The following is a 23,422-nucleotide window of genomic DNA, read 5'->3' as shown; positions in this document are numbered from 1 at the left end:
AGAAAATTTATTAAGCGGCTGATTGTTCTGAGCTTTCTAGTCTTGTTTTGTAGGAGATCAGATGACCGGATGACTAACTTTTTAAGAACAGGAAAACAGAAGAGATAAATATATAAATCTTACCAGATTCTGTACCATACACATTCTTTCACTTCTTAACTCAGCTACAAGTCCATAGATATCCACAAAATCATGGTCATTTATATGTTGGGTTAAATGGTCAAGTGCAATATAAACACCTGTTCTTCCAACACCAGCACTGCAAACATAATACACAAGATGAAATAAAGTTTTTATGTTAATTTTTTTTAGTATAAAATATTTTCTTAGAATATTCTGGTTAAATTAAGTTTATTGTGAAAAAAAAAAACTTCAGAAAAAATTAAATCTTTTTCAGTATTTGTGTGTGTGTGTGTGTGTGTGTGTGTGTGTGTGTGTGTGTGTGTGTCCGTCCTTGCCGAATGGAATCGAGTGAAATCTGGATTTGAGCCTCATTCTGATTTTGATTTTACAAGGGGTTGCATCAGACAAATGAGATATAACTAAACCAAACCTGTATAAGTGGAAAAATGGTCCTACAGCTTTTCTGTGAATTTTCTATAGCTCACTAAATCAAAGAAAAAAAATAACAAGATTTTGTGAAATCACACCTGGATTCTGCGATGCTTTTGGTATTTGAGACAAAACAACATGGGATCTAGCAAAACATTTAAAAGAAAATACTTTTAAAAAGAGGATGTGTGTGCAAGACACACTGGTAACTAGTGTTTCATTTCAAGGTTTGAAAACAAATAGGATTTTCTCAAAATCACTATCAGACTTCTCTGCAAATAGTATAATAAATGCAGAGTATATCACTGCAGATAATCAGGAAATGTATAGCAAAACTCTTTTGAACCTGTAAGATCTAGTGAGCAGAAAGTAACGAATAAGCTTTCTGGATATGAGGACACAGACTCCTGCTTTATAACACTGGGAATTTGAGCACAGATGGAGTATCTGGCCCCTGCTGGCCCCTTTATGTATCTGTGTTGTGAAAAGGGGACAGGATTCATTGCAGAGGGGCCGCAGAGCATGAAGTGTCCTCAAAACATGAAGACCATGAAGTTCTTTCCTGTAATAGTCTCTCTGGCCCCTGCAGTTGAGGGAACTGTCAAACTGTGAATGACGACGATATCAAATAAAATGAGGGTTTATCACCCATTGTGGGTGGCACCTGTAGGACACTGAGGACAAATAAAAAGAACTCCCATGGTAACTGGACAGTTAGGGAAGAGATTTGTGGCAGCAAACCCAGCTTTTCCTTCCACATATTTCCAGACTCACACTGAGTGAGCATGAGGCAAAGAATCAATTGCAGACCTCTGAGTTCAGATCACGATTTTGAAGTATGCCCACTCCTTTGTTGGGAACACTAACCTGCATATAACATGCAGACACACTCACCACCTTCCTGAAGACTTAGCCTTCCCCCCACACCTACTCTTTGAAATAGCCGTTTAAGAGTGTTGAGTATGAAATCAATGGGAACTATGACAGCTGAACACCTCTGACCACCAGACCATTTATTTAAGAGCCTAAATATAGATTTTAGCTGTTTACAGGCATCCAAGCTTGCAATCTGGTATATGCAAACCCTTATTCCTCTTTGTCATTCTCTGTGGCTCCCAAGTAGTTTCTTCCTCTTGATATGTGACATGTACATTTTAAATACAATTTTTAATACTTATTTCTTAAGAAGAGCTATAACTACAATAGAAGTAATTGAAACCAACATGTCAGTTGCTATTCCTCTTCTTATGATAAAGAGGCAAATTGAGATAAAGCCAGCAGTACCTTATTGCAATTGTTGAAGTAACTGTTTCACTGACATCACCTCGATGGGATTTCCAAGAATGGAAGAACAGACACACTTTGGCATTTTACCTCCTAGAAAGGCTCCTTAGAGCACTGCTAGAGAAACCTTCACTGCTGTCCATGCTAGAACCACACCTGTGCACTCAGTTTTCATTGTTCTTCTTCTGGCAACTTCCCTGAGCATTAATATGCACTTGAAATTATAAGATACTAAATAATGATTTGGTGAAAATGCTTACCTGCAGTGAACCACCATCGGTGTATTATCATGTGCTCGACTTGCACGGATAAGTTTTACAAAATGGATAATTGGTGCAGTAGTTTCAGGGACTCCATGTTCTGGCCAAGAAGTAAAGTTACACTGCCGCACCATCATGCAGTCTCCATGCTGAAAAATATAAAGTAAGGCATTTTTAGCATAATAATTGTAAGATGTACTTGTGCCAAGGGATAATTTGTTGTGCAGAGAGCTTATGGCAGGTTTCTTGAGAGAGATGGCATCAAGTCCATCTTTCAGGAAGTAGTAATGACTTCAGCAGTGATTCTCCATTTGACTTCAGTCACTATATCAATGTAATTTGCATATTACAGGTTGAAGTTTCTACAGCTCATTAAAAAGTTTATTGAATTGGGCTGACAAATTTATTTAGGGAAAATCAACCATTCTAAGATTGATCCAATGTAGTCAAGGCAAACACACATATGTTGGTAAACACAAATATATTTTCTAAGTGTTTGATGTCATCTCAATCAGAGCAGCAGCAATAGTAACTCAAAGAAAAGAGCTGGTTATGATCTGATATCTAAATTAACTACAAAGGACATAAGAATAAAAGCACAGGATCATGCCAAAGGCCTGCCTAGAACAATATCCTGTTTCCAACAGTACTCAAGGAAAACTCTTAGGGAAAATTATAAAACAAGACAACAATCTATCTATAGTTCCACAGAATATCCTTTCCATTCTTAACAGTTTGTTACTTAGGAACTGCCTCAGTCAGAGATGCTATCTCAAAATTTAATAGCGTCAGAATTTTTTTCTACTAATTTCTCCAGATTTTATGAAGCCCTGTAAGTTTTTAGCATTCACAATATCTTGCAGCAAGAAGTACCACAGTTTAATCAACTGTTGTATAATGAACCAGTTCCTTTTTTTTAAATTTATTTTGAACCAACCACTTGCTCTTTTCATATTGCAAGAAATGCTGAACAACTGTGAACAATTATGTGTAGCAACTACTTTGGGTCTATATTTTTAAAACTGATCAACATAAAAACAAAAGAGAAGTGACTTTGGATGCAATATGGCAATAACTGTGAATGATTTCCCACACATATGCTTTTTACCTTCACTGGAAGATCATCAAGAATCCATCCATTTGTGAATGGTAGATGAAGTACAATCTCAAAGCCAGCAATATGGCTGATTTAATGACATGCTTATAAAGGACACAGCTTCTTGTGCAGGGTAATTCAGCTATAGTAAATGGATCACTTGGTCAATTCAGGTCATGTTTTGCTTTCTTTTCTTTTCAGCCTCACCCTGGTCAACACAGGTGACTTCGCATTTTGCTGGCGTGCATTTTTACTCTAAATAGTCCCTTTTCCAGTCTTGGAAAATCTGTCTTACTTTAGCTGAAAAAAGTTTATCTTCTCTCACTCTTTTTAAAATGTTGAATTGTCCTGTACTATGTGTTTAACATAGCCTTATGGGGTGACCACTGAGACAATCCCCTAACTGCTCTGTTCCTGTTGTCACATGCACGTGCCACAGGATGCTAACGCATGTATTCGGATAGTCGAGTTCAGGTCCTAGGATCTGGCTGTACTGCATACAACACAGGTCAATGTTGGGACTGCAAAAGAAGACTGACTTCATCTTGGGTCATTATGCCCAGATTGCTTTCTGAGCCCAGCTGCTCGTCTGACTTAACGCTGGGTGCTAATTTTTCCAAAGTTGTGGATCATGACAAAGATGAACATCTATGCTGTACCTCCCACCCCGCTTCCCAGCACAAAGAGTGGGAGTAATACTGATGATTCTCATTTATATTGGGTGAATCTCCTGGGGGTGGAGGCCAATACAACTGTGGTACAATGAAAAACAGCTGCGCTGCACCAGAGAATCTTGCCCTTTAATCTGAGAGGGATACATTCAAAGGGATTTGTCTGATCCCAGAATGGTTAGGATTACTCCTTTCTAGAAGAGACAACTGAGGTGTCCAAATAGAAACTTCACCTCCCACCAGACAGAGGTTCAGTAACCTTGATAGGCCCTTCATAGCATGTCAGCCACATATCTGAGCTCTTTGTGACAGAAACTGGAGAAAATTCTCAGGAAAGAAAAAAACAGGAATGAAAACAAAATGCAGGAAAACCAGGTGGTACAATGCATATGCATTAAAAGATTAAAAGAATAATACTGAGGGATAGTTGGGTGGGATGGAGCACATCTGATGTTCTTTGAGGTGTTGGATGGGTTTTCTTAAATCAGCTTCCAGCTCTGGCTTACCCTTTCAATTTTTAGATCTCTGATGGTCCAGTCTATTTGAATATCTTCCATCAATTTAGTAATCACTATATCCCCAAACACAGTAACTGGTTTATTATCTTCTGGCCAATACTGATGACATCTTATCTGCAGGGAGATGATTACTAATTAACAATGATCATATTATAATCTTGACGGAAATTACATCCAGAATTTCCAATTATATCAAATGCTCTTAATTGGTACACTGGTAACTTACCCGTCCTTTTTCAAAACATTGTGTAAGCATCACAAGTGTTTTTGCTCTCGTCTCCCACACCATTCTCCAGAAATCACCCACTGTTCCTGGTAATGGTCCCTGAGTTGCAATAAACTCATTTGGACACAAATAACCCTAAGAAAAAGAAAATATTCAATATATAATGGTTGGCAAGGAAAAAAAGAGTTTGCATGTGTTTCATAGTTGTGCTTGTAGCTATCATGCCTAAGGCTAGAACCTTGTCAGACATACTAAACAAATTGGCATAGGCCTGGCTAACCATCGCATGGCAGATGGCCTGGGAAACCTAAGGAAGTAATGGCATTTTTTCCACCGTGCAGACCAGTTATGAACGAATGCTCTAATAAAGTTTGGGAAATGCCATCCTAATAGAAATGCATTTAGCAGAGAAATTACAGTGACATCAAGTCAGTAATTCCCATTTAAAAATATCTAAACCTTCATATTAGCCTTACTGCAGATCCAGCCAGAGGTCACCAAGAACTGTGTCAGGAGGTGGCCAACAAAGTAGAATTAAATAGTGCTAAGCAGCAGTGGAGCCAGGGAAACAACTAAGGAGTGGTCTGAGAGCTAGTGCAAGCTACACACCACAACGATGACCTTGTCCTTCCAGTGATCGTCAGCGATCTGCTGTAGCTTAGGGATGGAGCTTACTCAAACAAATGATCTCTGATAAAAGGTCTTCGAGAAACCTACTGTAGGGGTTGACTTTTATTTTAGTGTTGGCTTCTGCTGTTTAGTTCATTTATAAATTGATGTAAAACTTGGGGAGAAGGAAGCTTGTTGAAAAAAAATCTGTGTAAATGCTGTCAGTGCATGGGTTCTCATGGATCTGTTTCCTCAAAGAAACTAAGTTTACCCTACAGGAACTCTTATGTACTACAGAAAGTTTAAAATAACAACAATAGAAATAATAGCAATATATTTATGCTGTAGAGCTAGCGGTCTATAATATCACGGAGTTCTGCTTACTGCTCAAAACAACTGACACAGTGGTTTATAGCACCACCGAAGCTCCTGGTTGGAATTATAGCCCTATAATTCACAGCTGCCTGTTACTTACTCCATCTATAATATACAGAACAGGTGGCAGTGAGAAACTATGTTAATCCTCCCTAGTTTAAGAGTGAGGTGAGAAACTGCAATTCAGGGATGCAAAGCTCACAGTTCAGTTTACTGACTTTTTCTTGCTTAACCAATGGAAATAAAAGCAGCAGCCAACTTCCCATTTGTTAAAACTACACACAAGATTTCTCCTTCACTCTCTTTATATGTATGCATATGTATATACACCTAGATAAATAGGTATATAAATACACACACACACATATTGTATATTTACAGCTATATGCATTTATAAATTTACACATCCACAAATATGGAAAGTGAGGGCATATAAAGAGCAAAGCTTTAGCCCTGAGAAATTATAACATTACAGTTGTCTATTCACTGATGAACAGTGACCTAAAGTGGGATGCCTCTATGCAGTAAAGACATGCAAAATCTCATCAGGGAACACTCTGCAGTTGGCTTTTGCCGCAGCTCTTTGGAAGCTGCTGTTAGCGCTCCCTGCCTAAGCCTTGGCATGGCAGTTAGTGACAGGACGGGTAAAGACTAGGCCATGCTCCAAGCTGTCTGGTCTCCTTCTCAGTAGTTCCGTGTATAGTCCCAGCGTCAAGTAACAACATGGCATGGCTCTTCCTATCTGCTAACTGTCAGAACCAGGACATTCCATATAAAGGGAATAAATAGCTTTTGCTAATGAGAGAGGAAGATGCTCTCAGCTCTATTGCTTATTCGCTGTGAATGTCCCTTAATTACCTGGAAATAACTATTTCTACCTGCCATTGTCTCATCCGTTTAGACTACAGTCTGCATGTCTTGCTATGTGTTTGAATAGTGCTTAGTGCAAATCAAGTCTTGACCTCCTGTGAGACCACCAGCCACTGCTACAACAAATTAAATGCATAATTGTAAGTCACACTTTGAGCTTCAACAGGACAAAAATGAGATAAAAATATACACGAAGAATTTACTGAGAACACAATTGGAAAACGGAAGGTCTAGGAAGAAAGCTGAGGATGAGAAATATAACATTAGTTTCTTCTTCAAGAAGCTTATTTGCATTTTCCTCCATCATAACTTTCACAAAATAATAAGGGGCATACCAATCCCACTCACCAAAACTGTTAGCCATTTCTATGAAAAGTTTCAGTTCAGTTATCTTTACATTGTCCTGTTCATATACAATAGCTCCAACTCCTGAACCAAGAGACCAATAACACCTGTCTAAACAATTGACCTCAGTGGGAGTTTCACTATTGTCTTTAATGATAATGGTATGACACAATTTATAGAAAGTAATTTGCTGGACACAGTTTTGATTACTACTGAAAATCATTGCTTAGCAATGAAAATGGGTTAATTTATATTTTTAACTCTCATGTTCAATGCCACAGGAGTCACTTGAATAATTCCATGGCAACAGTAGCTGTAGTGAATGAAAGAAAAATTAGAATCCTGTTCTTGCAAGTTATTTTTTGACTCTCTCTTCTACCAGAAAACAAATATAGTAAAAATGTGAGACATTTTCTACTTACAGACACGTAGCTGGCATTAATGTAGTCAGATCCAGGAATACCAGCATCAGGCATCAGCTTTACTCTGTTGTTATTATCTGTCATGGAAATAAAGTCTAGTTAACTAAAAGATTTGGTCAAAAACCATAGATGCATGTAACAAGTGTTCCTGGAGTGCTAAGAAATCAAAGATACTGTTATTGTTGCTAATCTAACAATACTTGACATATTAGAACACTAATTACAAAGGGAATGTAACCAACTTCCATTACTGTATAGTCATCCTTTAATGTTCCAGATGTATTTTAATACAATACTTTTTAATTAAAATGGTGAATGTGCCAAAACCTCCAATTTGATGTATGTATGGGAGAATACTCTGCTTAAAGGTAGTCCGTGTACTTTAAGCTATGTTGTTCTTTCACAGACAACCTCCGTGTGAATCAGACAGCAGGGTCAGGGGTCTGACAGTCTTTCCTATATACTTGTTTTCCAGGTCACAGATTTGAGCCAGATCCTGGCACTTTTATGTACTTTTACTTCTTTTACATAAGGTAAGCTCATTATTACAGAAAAAAAAAAAAGATTGAGGGTTTCCCATTTGGGCCCACGTTGTGTATGCAGAAATGACAAAACCCAGGAAAGATGTCATATGTGAATAAGTAAATGCCGAAATCAAACATTCCAAATTTTGATATTTGGTCCTCAACTTAGTAAAAAAAATTAGAATACAAAGTTAAAGATTTATGAAACTCATCTGTTCATATTTCATTGTGTGTCATGAATATCAATTCTTAGTGACTGTAACTTAGAGTATGTCTTGAGCAGGGCAGTAGATAGCAGGAACAGCTGCTCTGAAAAGTTAATAGCACAGAATGTAGCATTATTAACCAAGGAATGCCATGCTCCCCATCTCACATCACAGCTAATGCCTAAAATAATAATGACATTTCTTGTCTTATTAACTGAAAAATGAAGCAGTGTTGAGTACAGAGAGACAGACTCCTGTCTCCTGTGATAAAATCTAGCCTTGGCTTATAAGTTATCATACAGTCACTCTGATCTTCTGTGGAACCTTCGCAGCACATGTACACATATCCACAAGAAAGCATACCCAGGCTCCTGAGGTAGCTGAATGCACAAACATGTGGATTTTATATGTTAGAAAAAATTTACTTCTCACTAAAGGGAAAAAAAAACAAGGAAGAATGTTAAAGAGTTCGCTACGTGGCTTGAATTACAAAGCTAAGAAACTATTGAGGCTACAGTTTCTTGCACCTGCATATTAAAGCTTGTGAGACCAAGTTGAAAGCTACTTGCAAATAAAACTGTCTTTAAAAAAACACAATGAAAAGACAGATTACTTGACAGAAAATTATTTCATAACATGGACATGATTGTTCTGCCATTACAAAGATCAAACAAAAATACAGTTTCATTCCAAATATATGCTGCACTATCGAAGGTAGAGAGCAAAACGGAGGAGTTAATCGGTAAGCACACATACATGGCTTTATGTTTGGGAAACGATTCTTAGACCTGTTCCAAGGCAGATCAGCATCAGTTGAAGCAAGGTCTTCAAGAAACTTGGGGAGTTCCTGTAGAGGAATAAATGTTTGTCAGCAAACCTTTGCATTTCACCTTCAGTGAATACAAAAAATGACACAGCCACTCCAGTAAGAGGAAGAATTCTTTAGTTCTGCAACAGAGCGCATTTCTAAGAACAGCTGGAAGCATTACAGAGCATTCCACCTCACTGTCAACCCCAGTTACACCAGCAACATTAGATGCAGCGCTGCAGACAATGCTGTCAAGTTGAACAATTAAAGCTTACATGAACTTTCACCTTTACAAGTCTGGATCAAGTCAGCCTATCACCTTTTGTAGTTCTTTTCTGTGTTTTCCTGAAGTCACATGCTTGGTTACCATGCCCTACTGACTCAGCCTTATTCTTGAATAATGCCTTTTCCTGACTCCTGTAGCTTGGGAGAGTTCTTGCCACAGCATGAGAACTGATGAGAATTTAATTAAGTTGAGACAACTGGCAATTAGCTATTGTTCACAGGACTGTTTGCGAAAGGGGTGGGAAGAGTTATTTTGGGTTGTACTGCATTTTCATAACTGGTCATTAGTTCTGTTACTGAAGGGCGGAGATGGACAAATGATTCATATTGAGGAACGTATTTGATGGGGGTGTTCATATACATAAATAGGTATCATTTCCAAAGCTGAGTAAAAGAGTGGAGACAACTTCATAACCTGTTAATGGAGAAAACGTATTAATGTGATGATCTTGTAGCGGTGATAGGAGAATAGAAAACTCTTAGAAAAGCCAGAATTTAGCCAGAATTTCTAAGTTAATAACTACATTAACTGTAACAGATTTTCCCTTTGTTTGACAAATGTTGTATGCAAGTCTATTTCAACATCTAGCTAAGATACAAATGAAGAGATCTACCTATTGCTTTGAATGAGTACAACACAAAATTTTGCCACTTGTGCTGAGAAATCTCTTCAAATTTGTCTTTTAATATTAACAGTTACTCTCTACATAGGCTAACTCCAAAAGTGGGGCAGATAGCCCTACTGTCAGATTCAATGTTAATTATTTTCAAGTGCTCTTTTGCCCAGGTATTTGAGACAGTTTGTCTTCTATAAATAAAATTTAATGGGCAACTATTAGCAAATATATAAATAAATAAATGAAAGAGGTAATGAAAAGTGGAAAAAGCAGGAGTGTTTTTTATTCTGGTGTTTTCTTTCATTGCTTATTCAAATATTTTGTCAGCCTTATTTGATGGGTTCAGATATTAAGAATAATTTACCATAAGCTTTAACAAAATGGGATAATTTAAAAACTGATGTAATAAACCAAGTCAATAATTCATCTAATCTGATATCCTATTTTGTACAACGGATAATGTCTGACATATAAAAGACAGCTCAAAACCCTTGAACTGTATTATATGCAATATTATCCTATAAGAAATTTGTTTCTGTCACCATCTGACAAAAATCCTATGGCCTGAAGCATGAGGACTACTTCACTTCTATAATGATACCCTTGATAATATAACTGCAGGTGGTTCTGAACGGGAGGGGAAAGATGGTTTCTTTTCCTAGCTCTGACACGTATTTCCTTGTGGAAAGAATTAGGGGAAGAATTGCAGAGATGCTCATCTCCCTTTGAAAATTAACAAGGGACTAGATCCCATCCATGCCCTTCAAAATCTCTCTAAATATCTATGTTTCCGAGGGATGAAAAGTCTATGATTATGCCCCTTCTAAAAAGAAAGTTTCTGACTTAAAATCACCTTATAAAGAATGGCTGACTTTACATTTATATCTGTATGTTAAAGAATTAAAAAACGTGGTTAACAAACATGAAGTAAATACAAAACTAAATGAAGGACTGTAATATACTGTAGCAAAATATCTTTAAAGGAACTCATTATTTTAAAATCTTGTCTTTGAATCAACCTCTGCCATACTCAAGGCACATTTCTTTTACCTATTCAGTTGCTTCTGCCTTTTGTCTTAATAATTCCCTAGAGAAGTAAAGCCCCAATCCTATAACGGAACCTAGAGAAAGATCCCTGTTCTCAGCGTAGAGGGCTGTACATTCCTGTCACAATTTGATAAGAACAGTAAAACACAGCTAAGGGTGGAGATGTTAAAATTCCTCTCATTCAGAAAGCTGAAACTCTCCCACAAAATTTCTGTCATTGAATTTTGCATGAAGGAAGAACATCATACACAAAATGCCCATAGCATTTTGCAGGTGTTATGGGCCATGGGATTCCTTATCATGTGCACGTCGTGAACTTTAACTTGCCTCATTTGCCTCACTCCTCTGAGTCTTAGCTTGTCAGTTAACTAGTATGGAAGTAGCACTGTTGTACAGTACTTTGCAGTAGAGAGGAAATAGAGAAGCAGATTATGTTATTTTTGTAATGATGCTTCCATATCTGAACAAGTGCTCAAAAGCCTCCTACTAATTCTCTGCATCAGTATGGATTTCAGTCTAAATGATTATTTTCAGAACTGGGGAAGGACTATTTGGATTCCCAGATTCAATAACAATTTGTCACAGAAACCATATTTCTTTGCACACTCATAAAACTTTGAAATAATTAATTTGCTCTTTGTTTACTGTAGTACTTTTATGGTTCTGTGGTGACATTCAGCAGTACTTCACTTTTTTACTCATGAAGAGAACTTATTGTAAAACATTTATAGAAGTATTTCTGTTTCAGTAATTTGCCAGTTACTAGAAAAACTTGATCTCCCAAAGCTATTGAGAGATACATGAATCATCTGGAAAGCTGGAAGTCTGAATATCAGCTAGGTGATGCCCACCATCAGTTACTGTGGCTCCCTATGGTTTCTTTAAACTTGTCTTTTCTGACAAGACATGGGTCCAGATCCATTCCGAGGTCCAGATTCTCTTCTCATCACATTTACACACAGGCCATGTTCACATGTGGGCCGAGATTGAACCCCGGAGACCTCCAGGCACAGCAGCTTGGTCAGTCAAGAAAATTAGATGAGACCAGCAATGTCCCTGGATTCCAAGACTAAGTGAAATGGGAGGAGCCACATTTATGCTAGAAAACTCCAAAACAGGTTTGTTGTCTACAAACTGCCTATTGTAAATGATCCCTAGACTACTTTACCTACCAAAACATATCTTGGAATTGTTCAGGAAGACTGCTAGCTGAAACAGTCCGAATTCAAGGCAGGGAATATACTAACAGTTTATTAGTGTAAATTGTCATATTCTCATGTCCAGTTCCTGGTATGCTTGAATTTACTAGTACAGAGATGGTCAGAGAGCCCCAGCAAGCTCAGGACCATGCTTTTAGTTATGTGCTTCAGATATAATGGTCCATGGGTTTATATCTTGAGCTCGTCTCTCCTACACACGTTGTAGGAGCCTTGAGTCATTTATGTGAAACTAAAATGATGAATGTGGATGGAAACAATGCAGGTCACGACGTCTGCTTGTTTATTGCGTCCATTGCCTGTTTCTGTGCATTGTCATTTCTGATGTCATTTCAAGTGCATTGTCAATCCTATTATTCATCTGATAAGACAGATGCTACAGATACTATAGATATACTCCCAATCAGGGACTGGACCTACCCTGCAATTCTGCCTGCCATTGGACAAGTCATCTGGGAAGATACCACCACACTCTGAAACATGGAAGCTGAAGCTCAGAGAGAAAAAGAATGGAAGCCCAAATGACATACAAAACTGTTGATTATAAGTTGACTGTATAATTTAGTTGAATGAGGCCTCAGCTATTTTTATTTCTCTAAATTTGAAACGGATTGCCAAAAGTTTGATTTGATAAAACACTATTGTTTAAATTTTAAGGCATTACAATGCTGTACAGCTTACCCAATGTGGGTCACACCTAAAGGAAGTAATACTAGAAACTTTCCAGTGATGAACATTAATATGTGAAAGTGTTATTGCTAGTAAAACTTTTCATCTGTTCAGTCATGCATAATATAACTATAATCACTCTTGTTCAAGTGAAATAACACTTCCACTCTTAGAAAAAAAGTTCTCCTTACTTTATTGCTCAGAGAATTTTATGGTGCTTTTTATTATTAAATCCAGACCAATTTTACCTAAGGAGCATAACAAAAAAGCTGCAGGAAATACCATTAATCTTTTCACACTTTTGTTGGTTTTCCCTCAGAGACTGAAATATTATGATCTAGCAGAAGAAAAGCCAATTGTTGAGTCTTCATTTTTGTTAATCCAACTGGTAAGCAATTCATGGTAAATCTATAAATCCAAAATAATAAAGTCACTGGAGACTGACAAATTATTTTTGTGACGGCAAATGACTGTATGTGTTAAAAATGATGATGGTAAAGATTCTGAAATAACAAGAAGAGAAGACAATGTTGAGAAAAAAATATGATAGCCGTAAAAATGTTACTTAATGAAAATAGAGAAAACTTTGAGATTTAAATTTGAAAGAATATATGTATTGTATTATATGTAATGTATATTTTGAAAGCTGGTCTCTTTTCAGAAAGAAAGACAGGCTTGCTGAGTTCATCTACTCACATAAGGAGATGGAGGCTATTCACATGGAGGCTATTCTCAAGAGCATGACAAGTATGACCTATTATTTGTAAAGCAGCAAAAAACAAAGTACCATGCACAAACTTTTTACTTTCTGCACTGAAACCTATGAAAGAAAAACATTCCTGAGTTCCATCGCAGTATGAATGGGGCCTGAACTTTTCACAGAATAAATGTCAGCTATGTTTTTGGGGTCATCATCACTCAGGAAAATGAACTTATTTAAAGCAGTTAAATATACCTGTATATATGTTAGAAAACTATTTCTAAATAAACTGTTCTCAGGTAAACTACATATGCATTGCTACATATGTAAAAGCATAAATATTATGGTGTTCTCGCAAAGATCGGAGTCTAAAGAAGACCATCTTTTGCTGACACTTAGGTGAATAATTCTGATCAGGTTGCAGTGTAGACTGCAGAATCCAAATCAGTGTAATATTACTTTCTAAACAATCAACCTGGTAATTGGGTATTGATTATCAAGGCCAGAGTCCTTCACGGCCTTGCCTGCTTAAAATGGACATGAAATGTGACACATGAAACGACTGAAGGTCTTGCAATGTTGTGACAACTGCTAGCAACATACCGAAAATTCTTCCTGAAACTTTAGGTTGTTGTTTGTGCAAAGCTCTTCAACATGTTGTAGGAAGGATTTCTTGCTTATTGGCCTGAAAGTAATGACAGAAGAATTAGAAATCTATAGGGGATTTCTTTATCACTCTTTTTATTCTTTTTTAACTGCAGTTTATTAATAATGTTTTTCAGTTCAATAGAAACTGATACTTATAGGCAGAAAATTAAGCATGCTTACAGCATGCTTATTTGGTTTGTTTTCAGTCACTTAAAATAGAAGCATTTCCCCCCTCTTTGTTCCCCCTCACCAAATTTTTAATGTTGTTTATGTTAACAGTACTGTTGGATAGGATTGTTTTTACAGGTAACACCATTCCAAGGCGAAGTTTTGACATCAATGGAAATTTGTAAAGTTACCATTGCATTCTGAAATACATAATACTTTTTTGTCGCACAGAAAACATTTTATACATTGCAAGGTTTTAGACATATAAAATATTGTAGTGACCTCATTCTCATAATGACATGGTTTTTAAACCCAGAGGAGTTTAAATATCCCTGTATTACTTCCCAAGCTAAAACACAGACATGCAGGCTTCACCCCAGAGAGAGAGAAAGCATTTCTCCAGTTACCATGCAATTAGTCACGCTTTTATGATTTATACGCAGCTTGGCTTTTTTTTCTAATAAATATAGAGGAGGGAACCACACATTGAGACTCACCGATGACCACAATATAAAAATCTTTAATCAACTTACTTGATGGATTTTCTATAACTAAGTAACCTGCAACAGAGATTTTTGTTACATGTAGCAAGCTGAGAGTTAACCAATATTGTGCACGTTAATAGGTTTTAGATGAAATACTGAAGTAACTAAAGAACCAGATTTATTTCTCTCATGGATTCAAATACTATGTCAGATATCTTGGGTGATTGTCTTGCTTAGTTTTTATCTCAGGTATTGGCAGATATGGATATGGTAGCTACAGTTTCTGTCATTCTCTTCAGATCATTTTACAGTGCTCTGGGCTCATATGGCCCTGGGAAATCCATACTTCCAGCACACCACTTCATATACATTGACAGGCTTCATTTCATACTACGTACTCAATATCATTCTTCTAAGGGCCATTTCAGAGCATAAGGATAGGATTCATCTGACTGAATACAGACACCTATTTCTCAGCGAGTCACTCCAGATTTCTTCTGTAATCAATGAAGAGAAATAGGTGTAATTTCATCTAATTTTAAGCAGATATCTAAAATAAGTCACAGATGAATCATGCTGCTGATGTGCCTCTACTGAAACCAAACAGCTAGGACTATTTTTGTAAAGATTTAAAAAATAAGTGCCTGTTTTCATGCTCATTTTTACATGTTCACTGCTGTTTCTGGTGCATGGTGATTTTAAAAACTGTGCTACACGTTAAATCTTTAACTTGATCCCACAGCAGTTTTCATGAAGTGGAGTTTCATGCTCAGGGGACCTTCAGATGGCCTTGAAACTTGGTCATCATTATCGCCTCTGAACCAATTTCAGGAATGTCTTAGCATTATGGATTTAGAAGCCAAACTTTGGGCACTCAGACTCACTTTTTTTTTTTTTTTGAAAGCTTTTCTAAAAGACCAAGCCAAAAAGTTTGAAGTAATATAGTTTAAAAGATAACTTGCCCTTTCAAAAAAGCTCTAAATATATATTTTATGTGTCTGCCTCCCCAAAAATTATTCTTATATACAAATATTACGACAACTATTCTATTATACAAACACAAATGTCTACTGCTGCTACAATTTTAGTAGAAAAGACAACAATTTGCTTTAAAAATACTTTGGTTTATGAAGTTATTCTTAAATATTTAAATTTTAAATTAGATAATAAAATGAGATTAATACAATTGTTGAATCATTTTTTGTTAAGGGTCAGAGAAGTTAACTTCAAAGCTACTAGAGATGCCTTTGTGGTACATACTTTGTTACGATAGTTCTCTTCAAACAAAGCAAACCGGCTATGAAAGACTTGTGTCAGTCTCACTGGAGTAAAAAGAAGTGTAAGAATTCACAGAAAAAGGCTCAAACTCAAAATGCTTACTAGGACAACTGAAGGAGAGCTTCAGAATGAAAAAGAAAATTAGAAGGCAATAAGACAACAAAGCATGCAACTCTATTTATTCAGAATGTTTAAACATCTAGCTGATGCTTAATGTATCATGTTGTTGGAGTTACATGGCAGATGAAACTACTTTCTAGTTACATTGGCAACATCACAGAGCTAAAGTTTCCTGAAGAAAAAACATTCTTAATAGCTGTGCCAATGTACTGCACACCAATAGATTTGTCTTTGAGCAGAAAGTAAACTTTTTTTAGGCCTTTTTTCAGGAAAAAATTATAAGCAGTCTCTGCAAAGAAATTACACTTGTTTTTCCTTTGGATTCACCCATCTTCACCATAGAACAAACAGAAAAAAGTTGTCTCCCAGTTGACATCCCAGTAATTTTTTGAATACTGTTGGTTTTCCTCCTCTCAAACTGATAGAAATTAGGGGCTTACTGCACTGTAGGGTGGTCATTAGGGAATAAAAGTTACATCTATGCTGCGCATAAGCAACTTGGGTATGTCATTTAGTGCTTCAGTGCTGAAGGTACACGGATCCAACAGCAAAGAACATAGGAGACAATCAGCATCATTAACAATCTTATTCAACAATATTTCCTTTTTCTACTTTCACTCAAAGCTGGGAAGTAAAGCACTGAAATAGCACAGGAAATAAACTAAACAGTGTTACATATGTTGCTTTCTAGTTAATTTTTAATGTTAATAACAGGTGATTTTTTTAAAGGCATAATCATATGTTACCTTTCACAAGCAGTAAACATTTTTAAAGAAGTAAAGCACTTAGAGTTTGACACTTTAACCTATCTGTGGGCATTCAAGTGAAGAACTTGATTTTTAGAACTACTGAACTTACACTTCTGTTGGTAGCAAGTGCACATTGCAGCAGCTTGGCAGCTCAGAAAATAAGATGATTTAATTTAAATGCTTATATGTGAATTAATGTCTAACTTGAAGACTGTGGCAAAGACATTGGCTTTGTTGTGCAAGAATCTTCAGAAGGGATGAATATTGTATGCTCACTATAGACTTAGAGCCGTGCTCAGTTTCAGCATCCTCAGGCTTCAAAAATCAGTATTTTTTCCAAGTCTCTTGACTTGGAATATGTAATAATAATCTTGCAGTATTGCATCAATGAACAAATACTCATCTACCTGTAATCTTGTTCTCCACATTTCCCAGTCTTCTGTATAAAACATAAGAATATAGATGTCACTAGGTCTTGATGAGCACAATTTAGAATCAAACCATGAAATTGCAAATTTCCCTATTTCAGCTGGACAATTCCAGATTCCCCCTTGTCTGACTTTGAAACTAGGAAAGAAAAACATTCTCTAAGATAAAGAATGCTTTATTGCCTTAAATTTGATTTTCTTTTAAAACAGTGTATTGTTTCATGTGTGGGATTTTTTTGAAGTATATCAAAAATCTGAATCCCACTCAGATTACTTATGATAGAGCTAGAAAGAAGCCATTTATTTGTGTTGGCAGTGGTAACTGAAGACCATATTGTCACACAGACTCGGCTTTCTCTCTGGGTCAATCATCTGAAATCCACTGGGAATTAAAACTTCGTCCAAATAGAAAACAACAGAAATGAGTATGTAGGCAAAAGGCTTAACTCATAAGCACCATTGACACTTCCTAGGAACAACGGAGGAACTAATTTTTAGCAAGTTAATTGAAAGCAATATGGAGCTTAACCCTTCCTAAATATTAAAGGCCTAAGGAAAGAGAACACATGGTCATTTCTTCCATTGTACCAGGACATGTACATTCATAAACCTTGTACTCCTGGGATACAAAGCCCAGGAAGCCTACTTTTGATAGTTGATTACTAAAGGGAAGCTTGTTGAAGAAAAAGGCACAGCAGGAGCCATGCCTATCAAAGAAAGAAGAAACAGGCTGGCCTAGAGAAAGTAGTGTGTGTGTGCAGAAGTGTTAGCTTGAATACAGGCATCTACTGAATGCACAATACATAGGAAAGGTGGGATCAGACAAGAATTGTATATACAATACTTTTCCATAAAGAGTTCTAATTCCCTGGTATTTGCAAAGGTTACAGTGTCTGTAATTCAGAAATATTTCTTCTGAATCTGTACCCGATTTGCTTGACAAGCTGTCTCACATGGAATGAAAAAAAAGCCTCAAAGCATCCACCACAAGGTGTAACTTCTCAAAGAAAGATTTTAAGAAATGGGGACCTGCATGGCTTTATCCTTGCTGCAGAAACCACTGTGGAAGTAGGGTGCCAAAGTTCTTTCCCAGGTGAGCATCTGGAACAGGGAAGAGTTACTTGTCTCACCAAAGCCAGCGTGCTCTGAAAATTTATTGACAGAGTCTATTCACAGCAGATGGATGTCTGCTTTGAAACGTAACCTGGCAAACGCTACGGACATGTTACAAAAAGTACGTGACGAGAGGCCACAGTATACATGTATTCAGTGTGCGTAACAAGCCAATGTTTAATCCAGTTTAGACTGATGGGCTACATATGTTTCAAACAAGGGTTGTTTTTTTCTGGTATTGCCTGGCTCATACCATCTCCACCATCATGGAGATCAATGTATGTCTCAGCCATTCAAAGTTAGAATTTTGGCTTCATAAAGCAGATCTCATTTTCCACTGAATTCAGTAGGACATAATTCCCTGCATGCCCTCTGAAGCTACATCTCATTAATCAATTGCCTAACAAAGACTTGCTGAGAGATGGTGTACATGTATCAGCTAGTATCAGTAATTTTCAGACACTGAAGTTTTTCAAGTAAAATTTTTTTCTCATGACTATTATGTTAAAAAATTACTACTGGGAACTGGGATTTGCCATGAATTTCCTGATTTGAAAAAAAATGTTGACCCCAAAAAAAGTTTCAAAATTGAAAAATGGGATATTTGGCACTTTTAAATGTGATGGGTCTTCTGCTTAAACTGACTTTTGTACTGCAAATAATTAATATTAAAAAACTTATAAAAATGTGTGAAATAAAACGTTTTGATTAACCTATACTGAACATTTGCTGAGGTTTGGTTCATTAAATTTTTCAATTTTTGATTGAATTTTTGATCTGCCAAGAATGACAAAAAATATTTCCAGTCATATTCTTACAGAACAGAAAAACCTTTTTCTACTTCTTTTTATTTCTCATGTGATACCAGTTGCACAAATTTTCTGAGAATATGAGCCAAGATCATAGGCCACGATCCACTAAATATGAGAGAATGTCTGAAGAGACAATGTATGAGAGAGTCAAGAAGGCTCTCACGGAGCAGGCTAGAGTATCTTGATTCTGTGGATGACCTGTGTCAGCTGCAAGTCCATGTCTTTACTGATTTATAATAGCTAACATGATAAATAATATACGGGCTGAGAAATAACAAAACACTTGGTTTCCAAAGCATCTCCTTCAAATGAGCACTGAATGGGATGAGTAGTAGGTACAGAAAAAATCTATACTGCTCTTTTATCACCTAAGATTTTCACACAAACTCCCCATCACCCTTTCAGGGTAGAAAGTATACTTAGTTGGACCAGATTTCACCTGATTTACTGCTATCCAAGAAATACAAACAAGCCAGCCTGGAAAAGGAGTCTGCCCATCGTTGTTTTCCTTGTACAATTACAAGACGCCATGACCTGAAACCAGCATTCTGCAACACAGCAGGCTTTGCAAACGCAGCTGAGATAGCTGACTACATGCAGCCAACGTATGGCAGTAGGTTATGCAGATGCAGTGATGCACAGTCCCATTCCAAACGCATGGCAAATTTGTGAAGGTTACGCTGTAGTCATCAGCATGTAATACAATAATTTAACATGTTAATATGTCGCTGCTTTAACCACAAATCATGCGAATGATAAGGACAACATAAGAACTGGGACTGTGATTGAATTCTACGTAGCTACTCCCCAAAGGCAACAGGTACAAAAGTTTTTTTGTGGTGTAACTGTGGAAGTCTGAAAACAGGGAGCAAAAATATTTTAGACATTAGGTTTTGCAGTAAGCTGCCTTCGTGCATGGTGCCGTGCTTCTGCCAGCTTCTTGATGTAATTCATCATTGCCAGGAAGGATGTATCTATATGAAAGACTGCATTAGAGGCACCTGAGGTGTCTTTTTTGGTCACTGACATTACCAGAACAGAATCTTACACATATTGAAACATTCTTTAAAGCTTAAAAAAAAAGCCATAATAAACTAAAAGCTTTAGAGCAGATAAAGGATACCCTGACCCTCATTAATATATGTATGTTATCTAGTAGGCTCCCACAGTATGTTTACTGACTTCCAGTGGAAAAGATGGCACAGATCCTGTCCTGAGGAGCTCTCAGTTAGTGCTTGCACTTCAAACTCCAACAATTTGTCGTAATGTCCAACAAAGGACCTGGGCAAGGAGCCTGCTGTAGCTTCAGGGTAGCTACTGTTTGAAAAATAGTAACCCAAAATTTAACAGCTGCATCATGTACCTTACAAGAATGGCAGAAGAACAGAGTCTTTGCTTTTGGCCATTAAAGGAGTGGGGAAGGATGAAAGAGAAAAATACAGATGGAAGGACATGACAAACTGCAAACCAAGATGTGAGACTGACTCATTAAAATAAGGGTGATGTAACTAAAACTGCTGAAGCACTGTTCAGTAAAGGCCTTGCTGTGCATAAATCACATAATGAAGTGTGCGTAACTATGAAATATTATAGTCTGCAATTACCCTGTAGAGTTTGAGACTGTACAAATCCAAACTACACATAATTTAGACAGAAAAGCGGCAGAATAGTACTCTGAAAACTGATAAAGGATTTGACTGCATGGATATGTTGCTGAGATTGTAGTGGCATGGTACAGAACAGCTGCAGTGTAAGTGAGTACAAAAAGCAGTTGAAAAAAAAAGAGAACTTCTCTTAAGTACGTACATTCTAACTGCCAAAGGAAAGAAACGGCATCTTTGTTATGTCACATTTGCACTACATGTGCTTCAAGGATAGGTTGTATGTATCAGTGCTATATTGCCAGAATGTGTTATAATTTCCGTGTAAAAATTGCCCTGACTTATTTTAAAATAGTTGTGGAACTGTTGTACCTGGGACTGAAAATAAACATGATTTCATGATGACAAATACCACTGGTTGTCATTAGTATAGCTGCAAAGATTGACATTTCATTTTGATTAACTATATCATTCAATATAGTATGGTAGCACACAGGTTAAAAGAACAGAATGGAACACACACCGTGTTGCTTCAATAATACAAAAAACTTACTGGATGACAAATATCTCCTTGCGTCTAAAGAAAAATGAAGAGTATCTGGAAGTAAAATCCATTAACACTTTAGTATATAAACAAAATTAGTACTATTCTTATTCAGCTAACAGTTTGGAAACAAGGCCATTTTGAAGATCCATCAAGATCATTTATACGAGTCGCAGTTACCACAGTGCATTGGCAATGGTTCTGTCTTTAGAGAATGTTTTCCGCTGTTATTAGCAGGCACTAAACAATGCTCTCTGAATGACGTGCCCCACAAAGAACATACCACATCCATTACGTCAAAGATTTCCAGATGATTCATAGTATGGTTTTTCATCTGTTACAAGCAGCCACTCCTGTGTGCACTATTTTGAACAGGTTTGTACATGCAATCAACTTACTCTGTACCACACATATGATAATGATATATACACACTCAAACAAAACAGATCAATAGCTACAACCTTTCATCTTCCAGCTATTCCTAGTCTGCAACAGTAGGATGCCTGACTGCTAGGGCAAGACTATTTTAGGCTTCTCATCTTTAAGGAGACTGCCTACCACAGTGCTTCATCTGTGACACAGCAGAGAAAATACAGGCAGGTGAAGAATGTTCACCAAACATTTCTAACTCAGTTGGATGTCATATTATTGAGAATCATCATTATTTTTATTCAGTGAATAATATCCATATTTCTGGCAGTCAGAAAGAGCAGCTTTCCTTCTGATAAATATATGTGACAAGATTCTTCGTCAGACAGAAAATATGAATAGCCTGGAATTGCTGCATACACCTTAAAGGAGCAGATGTCAGGATAGCCAGTGTATTGAGCTCCACGGAAACCCAGATGTTATGCAAATCCCTTTGTGAAAAAAATAGTTTCTAAATGTCAATTAAACAATGACAGATATGTTCTTGAATTAGTTGACTGGGACTTTTGGGAGTTTGACTCTTTCAAAATGCTTATGTAGGTTTGCAGTCCACAGAAAACATTGGGCCATCAAAAAAACTCAGAAATTCTGCACGTTTAAAAATATGTAGCCCTTTTTTTGCTAGCACAATTAAACAGTGATTTGCACTTAGATCTTTATCGTGTTGCAAAAAGAGCTGAAGATTAAGTGATTTTCTAAAAGCTAGTGAGAAGTGTCTTGAGGATGGAGGTCATTCTTTGAAAGAGGATCTCAGTGACCTGTGTAAATAAGAACACCACAAACACTTCCAAACAAGCAAAGGTCAGAAAGGGGTCATGGCTACAGCCCCTTTGGACTACTGTTTTGCCTAAGGAGGACGCTTACCGTGTAAATCTCTCATCCTTCAGCTCCAGGTCTGCCACTGTGATCAACTGATCCAGTTTGAACTTAGTGTCAATAATTTCAGCATCTCGTGGGGAGTATGTGCCTCCCTCTTTTTGCTTTTGCCGAATCCTAAACAGAAAATAATACTGAAAAATAAATGTGCAAAAGATTTAAAGACACATATGTCAATACTTTGATTAGACAGGCTGAAACTGAAAAATGCTTGCGAGAAATCCTTCCTTGGACTTTATTCTGCTCTCCCTTCCAACAGTGTAATTTAGTGAAATCCAGCAGTTACATTGTCGAAAATTCATATGGAAAGAATTTGGCCTGTATATTCTTTTAGTTTTCCTACATAAATTCTTTGGCAATGCCTCAATGATGCAGCTGAGGAAGAAGAGAACTTCTGATGAAGGAGCAAACTAACATCATGTATGCAGTACCCAGTCTGCTTCTTTACATGGGCATTTTGTTCACAGTTTGAACTTAGAGGTCGAATTCTCTTTCACATGTGAGACTTCAACGTATTTAACTGATAGTAGTAAAAAAGAAAACAGAATTTAGAGTATTTACTTCATATCAAGCTGTCAATAGAGTTAGCCATCACACTAACTTCAGCCAGATGACACTCTGATCTGTATCCTCAAGTCTATGGAGAAGTGGCTCTGAAACAGTAAGATAGGCTACTGCTCTGATTTACCCTCTGGAGAAGTTGTTTTTTCTCCTTCATCTATGGAGGTTACCCTCACTAGACTAAAGCTAGCCTTTGTGTGTCCCTCCCTAAGTTTCTACATAAAAGACAAAAAAAAAAAAAAGAAAATGCAATGCATTTTGAAATGACAGATTGGTTCCATTTATAGGACTGTTTCAACTCTTTGAAAC

General features: G+C 36.9%; 1 protein-coding gene across 2 annotated transcripts in view; it reads right to left on the bottom strand.

Moving 5' to 3' along the window:
- PTPRQ (protein tyrosine phosphatase receptor type Q) overlaps positions 1–23,422 on the bottom strand; it is a 143,572-nt gene that overhangs the window by 4,334 nt on the left and 115,816 nt on the right. Inside the window, exons 52-61 of one of the 2 annotated variants that reach the window (XM_087765815.1) lie at positions 22,541–22,669; positions 21,257–21,301; positions 14,651–14,677; positions 13,905–13,986; positions 8,715–8,805; positions 7,229–7,305; positions 4,608–4,742; positions 4,370–4,495; positions 2,097–2,245; positions 124–259 (exon numbers count right to left, since the gene is read on the bottom strand). In XM_087765815.1, coding sequence (XP_087621941.1) covers positions 124–259; positions 2,097–2,245; positions 4,370–4,495; positions 4,608–4,742; positions 7,229–7,305; positions 8,715–8,805; positions 13,905–13,986; positions 14,651–14,677; positions 21,257–21,301; positions 22,541–22,669 — 997 coding nt within the window. The remainder of the gene's footprint in view (positions 1–123; positions 260–2,096; positions 2,246–4,369; positions 4,496–4,607; positions 4,743–7,228; positions 7,306–8,714; positions 8,806–13,904; positions 13,987–14,650; positions 14,678–21,256; positions 21,302–22,540; positions 22,670–23,422) is intronic. The other variant, XM_087765814.1, reaches the window with a different exon arrangement.

Source organism: Nipponia nippon, unplaced genomic scaffold, assembly GCF_047370975.1.
Source record: "Nipponia nippon isolate SJK-2023a ecotype South Korea unplaced genomic scaffold, ASM4737097v1 scaffold_3, whole genome shotgun sequence".
Taxonomy (NCBI): Eukaryota; Metazoa; Chordata; class Aves; order Pelecaniformes; family Threskiornithidae; genus Nipponia; species Nipponia nippon.
Note: the sequence above shows the minus strand (reverse complement) of the source record. Positions and strands in the feature narration are given on the sequence as shown.